A 10,245-nucleotide genomic window follows, 5' to 3' on the forward strand; every position below is an offset into this window, starting at 1 on the left:
GCTAGGCAAGGTGGCGGATGACTCTCTGTTTCCCTGTTTTAGTGGTTGTGATGCGAACAGTCCCAGACAACCGGGTACTGATGGAGAAGGAGAAGAGGAGGCAAGGGATGGGCAGACCCCCCTGCATTTGGCAGCCTCATGGGGGCTAGAAGAGACAATTCAGTGTCTTTTGGAGTTTGGTGCCAATGTCAACGCACAGGTATATAGTTTTTCTTTTCTGGGGAGGTGAACTTAGAGGAATCTTCTTTTATGACAAGGGGCCTTGTACATTACCCAATTCCTCTGTTTTCCAAACTGGGCTCTATTATGGCAGTCAGTGACTTTCTGAGTCATGAAGGTTGTCTGGTAATTAATTAAACTGATTTCAGGTTAATTCTCTGTGCCTTGCTCTTCAGCGTCCAGATGTTTGTTTTATCTGTTGCACCTTGCTTCTTAGCCCCCTTAAAGATTTCCACACAGAATTGGGTTAGTCTCACACTAAGGACTATGGACTGTATTTAGGACTGTGTTCCATTAATTAGCTCACTGATGCTCTTCAGCATTCAGCCATGTGGGGGTGAGGACAGACAAAAGGATAACCTTGGGTGTTTTTATTCATGCACTGTCCAACTAATATATTTTTAAATGTTTACTTTTATGTGTATGAGTGTTTTGCCTGCTTGTATGTAAGTGTACATGTGTGCCTGGTACCAGAAGAGACCAAAAAAGAGCACTATATGCCCCCCCAACTGGGTGACAGACAGTTGTAAGATTCCATGTAGGTACTGGAAACTGAACCTGGGTGCTCTGAAAGAGCAGCCACTGCTCTTAAATGCTTAGTCATCTCCCCAGTTCTGTATCTACTTTAAGACAGGGTTTCCAATTGGCCTGGGACTGGACAGCTGTCCAGTGAGCTCCAGAATCTACCTGTCCCCGCTCCCCAACACTGGAATTCCAAGCCCATGCTCTTTACATGGGTCTGCAGAGCAAGCCCCAGTTGTCATGTTTGTGAAGCAAATACTTAACTGTCTTTAAGATTTACACCGCTGCTTCATTGGCAGCACATTGTGTAAATGAGAGCTGAGGGTGACTGTTGCTCTTCTGAAACAATGGGTTGGTGCTGGGCTCTTTGCTGCCACTGGGACACTGTGGTCACTGGATCACAGTGTGGTGGAGAGAAGCTGCTGGTCATCTTTATGTTTTTCCTCTTTAGAAACTGACTTCAAACACCGGGTCTCATAACTGAAATTTAAAAGGTACCTCCCTGCATACTGTTCCTGAGTTTTATCTTTCCATTAGACATGGGAATTTGTGCCTTATCTCCATAGGATGCAGAAGGAAGAACACCTGTCCATGTGGCCATCAGCAACCAGCATAGTGTCATCATTCAGCTGTTGATTTCTCACCCTAACATTGAGTTGAATGTACGAGACCGACAAGGGCTAACCCCTTTTGCCTGTGCCATGACTTACAAGAACAATAAGGCAGCCGAGGCCATTCTGAAACGAGAGTCGGGGGCTGCTGAGCAGGTCAGTGACCAGTCACTACTATTCATCACAGCAGAACTTCTCATATGGACACTAACCAGATGCCACTAACTACACAGAGACACTTGTTTTAAAAATCAAGTTCCCCCTTTTCTGAAAATTTAGCTGTTCCAGTGTCCTGTGTCTACTGGTTGAGGTGTGACCTGGTAAAATGGACATGGCTGGGGAAGGGAGATCACATGAGGGCCTGGCATTAGAATTCTGTGGGTATGCAGCTGAGTTCACTCTCTGCATTTCCCGAATGCTCTGATAATGAATGCCTCTAACATACTGAAACTTGTGTTGTTGGGCAACTTTCTGAGTGTTTTAGAGGCATTGTTGTTAACCGAGCACATGCATTTCCTTGTTCTTTGCCATTTTTGTATCATCTCCTAAATCCTGGTTACAACTTGTTAATCTACAATAGTGGGAGGGAAATGATGATAACAACTTGATATGTGGTGAAAGCTGGAATAGATTTGTTAGGTCAGTCCCACTGAAACCTGATTTTAGAAGCCAAGATTTAGAAGTATCCATTTATGAAGATGACTGTTTTCTTTTTCTTTTTTTTCTTTTTTTTTTTTGGTTTTTCGAGACAGGGTTTCTCTTTGTAGCTTTGGAGCCTATCCTGGCACTCGCTCTGGAGACCAGGCTGGCCTCGAACTCACACAGATCCACCTGCCTCTGCCTCCCAAGGATTGGGATTAAAGGCGTGCGCCACCAACGCCCTGCTTGATGACTGGTTTCTTAGCACAGGTTTTGGTATCTGCCTTTCGTTATCATTTTCCTGAGTGTGAGTGGATGTATAGCTTTTAACTTTGCCCATACTTCCACTGAGATACAGAACATGGTGGGGTTTGATCTGAGGAAGCATCCTATTAGCTTGTCTGGCATCTGCCTCCCATTGTGTGTTAATCTAAAGCTTAAGAAAATTTTTGAAGCCTGTTTGGCTGCTCAGGCATTGAGATGGGTATCTAGTTAGGTCAAAGCAGAGGCCTTGCAGCTCATCACATTTGCTTCTTCCTTCCTTCTGTCTTTCAGTCCCTTCTTGGCTTTCCATGTCCAGTTCCTGCTATAGGAGGGTGCCAGAGCAATCACTCCCTTCTCCTGACCAAATGCATTTGTGTTCATGGTTATGTTGGGGATGGGGTGGCATCTACTGTTGGAGCTCTGGAACTGAGGAAGGACATTTCATGATTTCCCCCAGTGACCTGCTTAGCTTGTGGGCACACATGAGTGTCCTGTTCTTTAAAGGGAGCTGGCTGATAGTGTGGTTCTTACTTGTTTGTTGTTGTAGGTAGATAATAAAGGTCGGAATTTTCTTCATGTGGCAGTTCAGAACTCTGACATCGAAAGTGTCTTGTTCCTGATCAGTGTCCAGGCCAATGTGAACTCCAGAGTCCAGGATGCTTCCAAGTTGACCCCTCTGCACCTTGCTGTTCAAGCAGGCTCAGAGATCATTGTCCGGAATCTGGTAAGCCACAGAGAAATGTGTGAAGGCAAGAATGCTTCAGACTATGCACAGAAGTTGTCCTTGGAGCTGTTGTGAATGAAAGGCATGAATCTGGGGAACTAAACCAGGAAGACAGATGTGTCAAGAGGTGGCAGGTCTCAAGTGCCCTAGTGCATGTGCTGGAAGTAGACCTAGAGATGCTGGAGTCAGACCTTGAAGGCCAAGGAGAATTTGACAGACAACAGAAAGGGACCAGAGGCTCTCTCTCCTGAGAGACTTTTCCCCTCCCTTTCTCCCTTCTTCCCTCCCTCCTTCCTTCCTTCCTTTTCTGTTTGTCCATTTTTTTCCACCCTGCTAACTTGGATGACCTGGAACTCTATGCAGATCAATCTACCTCAAACAGAGATTCACCTGCCTCTGCCTCTGCCTCTGCCTCTGCCTCCCAAGTTCTACCCTTCCCAGATTAGCTGAGACTTTTAAACTACAGAAGGAAAATTTTAACACATTTAAAATAAAGAGAGTAGGTTAAAAAGAATCCCCCTAGGCTCTTAAAAAGTAATTTGTGTAACTAGATTTGAGTTTAACTCAAAAGCCCATCTTTGCAGCGCAACATAATGTTAGACAGGGAACAAGCCTGGGAAAGAAAGTATGTGGTGGTTAGACAATGTCTGTGGGTATTTTATATAGCGGAATTTGTTTGAAATTTGAGAAGTATAAGCAATATGGGCATTCTTGTATAATATAGAGAATATAATTGCAGTACTTTGTAGTTTTAGTGTACTAAAGTCTTAGAATTACTGTGTCCTAAGGAATAGCCATTGAACATACTGGTACATAATTTGCCTTTGGCATAGGTTTTGCTATGTTTGCCTCAGTAGGAATTATCTGTAAGATCCTCATGCAGCCAAGCTCTTCCAGGAGGGTAGGTTGTTGTTTTCTATAGATAAGGGAAGACGGGTAGACTTGGCCCTACTAATAGGACCTTGAATTATGGGAGAGGTTGATTGAATAATCAACTTTAACAGCTTCTTGCAGGAGCCAAAGTGAATGAATTAACCAAGCATCGTCAGACCGCCCTCCATCTTGCTGCCCAGCAGGACCTGCCCACCATCTGTTCAGTCCTTCTAGAGAATGGAGTGGACTTTGCTGCTGTGGACGAGAATGGAAATAACGGTAATTCCTAGACATCACATTATGTACCGTGCTGTGTGCTTAGGCAGTCCTGCTCTACAGTGGAGCTGCAATGCACCCTTGGGTCTGCTCCCCCTCAGGAAGGTTGGCTTATAAAGGAACAGAGCTCTGGACAGGTCCTGCCACCTAACAGCATCCCAGTTTGATAGTAACCCTGGTAGTCTAAAGTGGTTAGTTTTTCCATTGCATTTTTAAAAACAATTTTAAAAATCATTTAAAATTAGGTCTGCATAGGGGAATGTGCATGTGAGTGCTAGTGTCCTCAGAGGGATCCTCAGGAGACACCTGAGGGTACTAGGGATTGAACTAAGGTCCTCTTAGAGCAGTGTATGGCTGGGTGGTGGCCTTTAGTCCCAGCACTCAGGAGGCAGAGAGGCAGGTGGATCTCTGTGAGTTCAAGGCCAGCTTGGTCTGCAAGAGCTAGTTCCAGGACAGTCTCCAAAGCCACAGAGAAACCGTCTTGAAAAACAAAACAAAACAAAACAAAACAAAACAAAAAAAAAGGTCTTAACTTGAGGACAATTTACAGGAATCAGTTCTTTCATACATGTGGGTCCTGGGAATTAAATTTAGGTCTTCTGGCTTGATGGCAAGTACCTTTACCCAGTGATCATGAGGCCCTTTTGCTTTACTTTGTATGTGTGCGTGCGTGCCTTCCTGCCTGAATTATTTACTGCTCTGACAATGCACCATGACTGTCATGGCAGGGAGCATCCATCAGGTAGGCAAGCATAATGCTGCTGCAATAGCTGAGAGCTTTTATCTAAGCCACAATCATGAGGGAGAAAGAGAGAGCTAACTGGGAATGGAGTGGGCTTTTGAAACCTCAACCCCACCCCACCCTCAGTGACACACCTCCAACAAGGCCATACCTTCTAATCCTTCCTAAACAGCTGCAGCAAATATACCAAATGTAGAATCATCAATATACGATCCTCTAGGGTCCATTCTCATTCAAACAGTGAGAGACAGTGCAAAGACAGAGACAGAAGTAGCTTTCTGTGAAGCCATTAAAATCTCATATTTGAAACCACCAGCATGGCTTAAGAGATTGCACTGATGACTCACCAAGGGAGGGGAGAGGATATGAAAGGATGGCTCTGTCCTTGGCTGGCCACTGCTGAGTGCATTTAGATGGGGTGGGGAGGAGACAGCGCTTTCTCTGTGTGCTTCTGGATTTGCAAACTAAGAGGATTTGCTCCCCAGCTCTTCATCTTGCTGTCATGCATGGTCGGCTCAACAACATCCGAGCTCTTCTGACAGAGTGTACAGTGGATGCTGAAGCCTTTAATCTGAGGTGAGTGTGACTGGTCCCAAGCATAGACTGGGGTACCTGGTAACCTAGCCTATTCCCTCCCCAAGCCCCAGGTGTATCTGAGTAGCTTTTGGTTCCGTGGTAATTTTGATTTTGGAATGAATACTTTTTATGAATTTGCTTTCATATATTATATGTCCTTTAGATTTAGTTAAGACCACAGAATAGAGAAAATTCCTTCTTTGGTGTGACAGGTAAAACAGATACATGTCTAACCTTTGCCAACTCGTTTTATCAGAGGCCAGTCACCACTACACATTCTGGGACAGTATGGCAAAGAGAATGCAGCAGCCATCTTTGATCTCTTCTTAGAGTGCATGCCTGAGTATCCTCTGGACAAACCAGATGCAGAAGGCAACACAGGTATGCAAATAAGGTGTCTGACTCTCAGCAGCTATAGAAGGTCTCTACCATGGAACCTGGTGTCTGACATTTGAAATGCTTCAGGTTCTCCAGAACCTCATACCTGTGACCAAGCAGACCTTTACAATTGTAATTGCCCTCATCTGCCTTTTATTCAGTTAACCAGGACCCTTCCATGTTCCCATTTTAGTAGAGGTAAGATATAATCAAGACTCAGGGGCCCCAGGAAATATGTACGTGGGACATACTTTGAAGAAGTGGCAAGTTTTACCTTGGTGCCTTCTTGAGAAGGCTAAGCAGGCCTCTACAGTGTCTCCCCTCCATGTGTTTGTGACATGCTTTTGCAGTCAGTCTACCTAAGCTACTTGCCCAGGTGATAGTAACAGAGGCATGCAGGAAGAGACTTCATGTCCAGGGTCTGATTCATGCAGACTTAGTTTCAACTGTTTCATTGTGTTACATTTTAGTAAGGAGACTGGATAAATTCTTAGCCTTATATACATGTCCTCATTTGATACTGGGATTAAGAGCCTTCATGTTACTATATCATTTTGAGTTAAAAATTTAATGAAGTGTCTGCTAAAAAGGAAGGCAAGGGAGCTAGCTGCTACTAGTTGTAACTTTGTAGACAACAGAATGGCTAGGTCAGAGCCTGGTTTCCTACTGGGCCAACATTTCACAAAGAAAGGCTCCTTTGGATGGAAGAACATCCTGGAACATGTTCCCTATATACTAATATTACTTCTTTGTATGTACTGAAATCACAGGTCTTTACATTTAGTTACACTGCAAAGAGCTTTGTCTTTAGTGGTAAAAGTGGTGATTTTTTACTGGGGAAGGCAACTGAGAAAACTTTTTTCCCAGTGTTTGATCCTTACATTAGTTCCTAATTATGGACTTCAACTCTAGTATCACCTGGTGCCAGACCCTTATTTGGAAGATGTACCAGATTCTGCACGGAGTTCTCACTAGCGCTTCAAACACTTTTGTGTCTGCAGACTACTAACAAATGTCCTACCGGTGTTCTTCTCTGTGGCCAGCCAGCATTGGGGGGAAACGGCCTTACCTGTGGTTTTGTTTTCTAGTGCTGCTCTTGGCATATATGAAAGGGAATGCCAACTTGTGCCGTGCCATTGTTCGGTCTGGGGCTCGCCTTGGGGTGAATAATAACCAAGGAGTCAACATTTTCAATTACCAGGTTGCCACCAAACAGCTTCTGTTTAGATTATTAGGTAAGTACCTCCTCTACAAACAGTTACAATGCTGATGTGTGGGGTGTTTGTTTGGTTTTATTGTTGATGTTTTGTTTTGTTTTTTTAAGACAGACTTTCTCTGTAGCTTTGGAGCCTGTCCTGGAACTCGCTCTGTAGACCAGGCTGGTCTCCAACTCAGAGATCCAACTGCCTCTGCCTCCTGAAGTACTGGGATTAAAGGCATGCACCACCACTGCCCAGTGCTTTTTGGCTTTTTGAGACAGGATTTCTCTGTGTGACGGTTCTGGCTGTCCTGGAACTCATTTTATAGACCAGGATAGCCTGAAACTCACAGACCCAGCTCTAAATTTCATACTTTAAGATCTGAACCTGCTGTTTCTAGGCACCATGTAAGATTCTTTCTCTGAAAGGGGAAGGGCCATTTTTTCAGAGTGTTTGCTTTGATATCCCTGTTGTTTTCCTATTTCCCCTCAACATTTAAGAAGCCCACAAACTCTGCTGGACATACTGACTATGCCTCCTAGCTGGTTTTACTTGTTTAATAATTTTTTTTTTTTAGATTTTATTTATTTATTATTTATACAACATTCTGCTTCCATGTATATCTGCACACCAGAAGAGGGCACCAGATCTCATAACGGATGGTTGTGAGCCACCATGTGGTTGCTGGGAATTGAACTCAGGACCTCTGGAAGAGCAGCCAGTGCTCTTAACCTCTGAGCCATCTCTCCAGCCCTTGTTTAATAATTTTTAAAGACATTTTATTTGTATGAGTGTTCTCTTTGCATATATGCATGTGTACCACATGCATGCTTAGTGTCTGTGAAGGTCAGGAGGTTATTAGGTCCCCCAGGAACTGGAGTTAGGGATAGTTGTATTCAATGACATAGTACTGGGAACCTGTGTCATTTGCAAGAAAAACAAATGCTCTTCACTACTGAGCCATTTCTCCAGCCCTCAACTCTTTTAATTCTTACTTGTGTGTTTTTATGCCTTTCTTTTGAGATGGTAGTAAGAATTAGAATGTCCTAAGCCAGGTGTGATAATGGCAAACATGTATTATCCCAGAAGGAATATCAAGAGATGAAGTCCAGGGGCTGGGGAGACCTGGTTTCTGTTCCCACGTGGGAATCCAGTGCCCTCTTCTGGCCTCCAGGGGCACTGTACACATGTGCTGTACATACATACATTCATACATACTACATACATGTAGGTAAAGCATGCATACAGATAAAATTTAATTTCAATTTATGTAGATGCACCACCATCTGCAGTTAGTAGAAGTAAGTTCTAGTGCTCTGCAGCACATTAGTGCAGCTATACTGATACATATATTTTATAAAGAACTAGTAAGAGGAATTCATGTGTTTCCAACACAAAGAATGGATAAGCTTTAAGGAAAGGGCAAGGATAATTAATTATCTTGATTTGGTCATCACATATTGGTACAGCAGATCTTCATGCCATATCCCAGAAATACAATTTATTAAGTGTCAATTTAAATTTTTAGAGGGTCAGCAAGATGGCTCAGCAGGTAAAGAACTTGCTGCACAAGCCTAATAACCTGAGTTCTTTCCCTGAAACCCACATAAAGGTAGGAGCAAAATAACTCCAGAGTTGTCCTCTGATTGTCACATACACTTCATGGAACACTCACACATGCACCCACAGATACACTTTAATGGGGCTGGAAAGATGTCTTAGTGTTAGCTGCTGTTTGAGGATCCAGGTTCAATTCCCAGCATCTTCATGGTAGCTCATAACCATTTGTAACTTCAGTTCCATCTGACACATCTCTGCCACAGTCCATGTATGCATATGGCAAAAAGACATACATGCCAACAGAGTGCCAATACATGTTAAAATAAAATGAAAAAAAGGTTGGTTTGTTTGTTGTTGTTTTTTTTTTAAGAAAAATGCATTTATTTTTAAAGGATTTTTAAGTTTCTGTGAGTTTTTTTTTTTTTTTTTTAAGATTTATTTATTTATCGTGTATACAGTATTCTGTCTGCATGTATGCCTGCAGGCCAGCAGAGGGTACCAGATCTCATTACTGTTGGTTGTGAGCCACCATGTGGGTACTGGGAATTGAACTCAGGACCTCTGGAAGAACAGTCACTGCTCTTAACCTCTGACCTATCTCTCCAGTCCCGCCAGTGAGTTTATATGCACCTCTATCATGCAGGTACCCTCAGAGACCAGAGGGTGTCATACCCACTGGAATCTGAGTCCTTAACCATTGAGCTATCTCTCCAGCCCTACTAATAATAAACCTACTTATATATTTATTTTCTAAAGAAAGCTTTGTGTTGTTGATATATAGTCTTATTTGTCTCTTTACTATGCAGTTGGTCAGCCTTTTCAGCATTCAGTAGGTGCCTATGGCAATGCTAGTTCCATGTGACCACCCCATTTGCTGCCCCTCCCTGTACTGCCGACTATGCAACCTCTCTGCATTCGTTCTTTCTTCAGGCCATCTCTCTGTTGGTTTTACCAGAATGGGTCACTCTATCCAGAAATCTGAGAATCCCTCTGTCTCTTTGATGCTCACACATCCCACTTATCTGTTCAAACAGCCCCCAAATTCACAGATTCTTCCTCCTTGTTTCCTTTGCTGTTTGTTCTACTGTTTCCAACACTTCAGCTCCTGGCAGTTTTTCTGTGGTGTGGTCTCTGCTCTCCTCGCTGTGTGTGTTACCCCACACATGCTGATGATTAACACCTCCAGCTGGGTTTTGTCTGTTCCAGCATGCCTGGCAAGTGCGGATTCTCCAGGTTCCTCTGTGAAGCTCCCTCCTAACCAGTGGGAATGTCCCACTCCTCCTCCTGCAGTCTAATACAGCCTGCTACATCATGCTCTCCTCCTGGAGCCTGTTCTCCAACACATCACTGTGTAACAAGTAGTCTTCTGTGTGTGTTATAGATATGCTCTCCAAGGAGCCTCCATGGTGTGACGGCTCCAACTGCTATGAGTGCACTGCCAAGTTTGGAGTCACAACTCGTAAACATCACTGGTAAGACCCTACCATTGTTTGCAGAGGAGTAGGAGCTTCAGACTTGTCCATAATGAGCCACGAGCTCTATAGGCCTAAGCCTCTTCCAGGCAAAAGTTTACCAAACAGAAAGAGGAGGAATGATAGAACTGAGCAGGATCCACTGTGAAGGGAGAATAGGAAAGCACTCAGACTTGCGGCTTTCCTGGGT

General features: G+C 43.7%; 1 protein-coding gene across 1 annotated transcript in view; it reads left to right on the forward strand.

Annotated features, from left to right (window-relative positions):
* Ankfy1 (ankyrin repeat and FYVE domain containing 1) overlaps positions 1-10,245 on the forward strand; it is a 64,479-nt gene that overhangs the window by 50,351 nt on the left and 3,883 nt on the right. The window contains exons 17-24 of the mRNA XM_027426816.2: positions 43-199; positions 1,308-1,508; positions 2,803-2,979; positions 3,984-4,131; positions 5,356-5,446; positions 5,703-5,827; positions 6,913-7,059; positions 9,965-10,055. Of these exons, the coding sequence (XP_027282617.1) occupies positions 43-199; positions 1,308-1,508; positions 2,803-2,979; positions 3,984-4,131; positions 5,356-5,446; positions 5,703-5,827; positions 6,913-7,059; positions 9,965-10,055 (1,137 nt within the window). The remainder of the gene's footprint in view (positions 1-42; positions 200-1,307; positions 1,509-2,802; positions 2,980-3,983; positions 4,132-5,355; positions 5,447-5,702; positions 5,828-6,912; positions 7,060-9,964; positions 10,056-10,245) is intronic.

This window comes from Cricetulus griseus, chromosome 7 (assembly GCF_003668045.3).
Source record: "Cricetulus griseus strain 17A/GY chromosome 7, alternate assembly CriGri-PICRH-1.0, whole genome shotgun sequence".
NCBI classification, from domain to species: domain Eukaryota; kingdom Metazoa; phylum Chordata; class Mammalia; order Rodentia; family Cricetidae; genus Cricetulus; species Cricetulus griseus.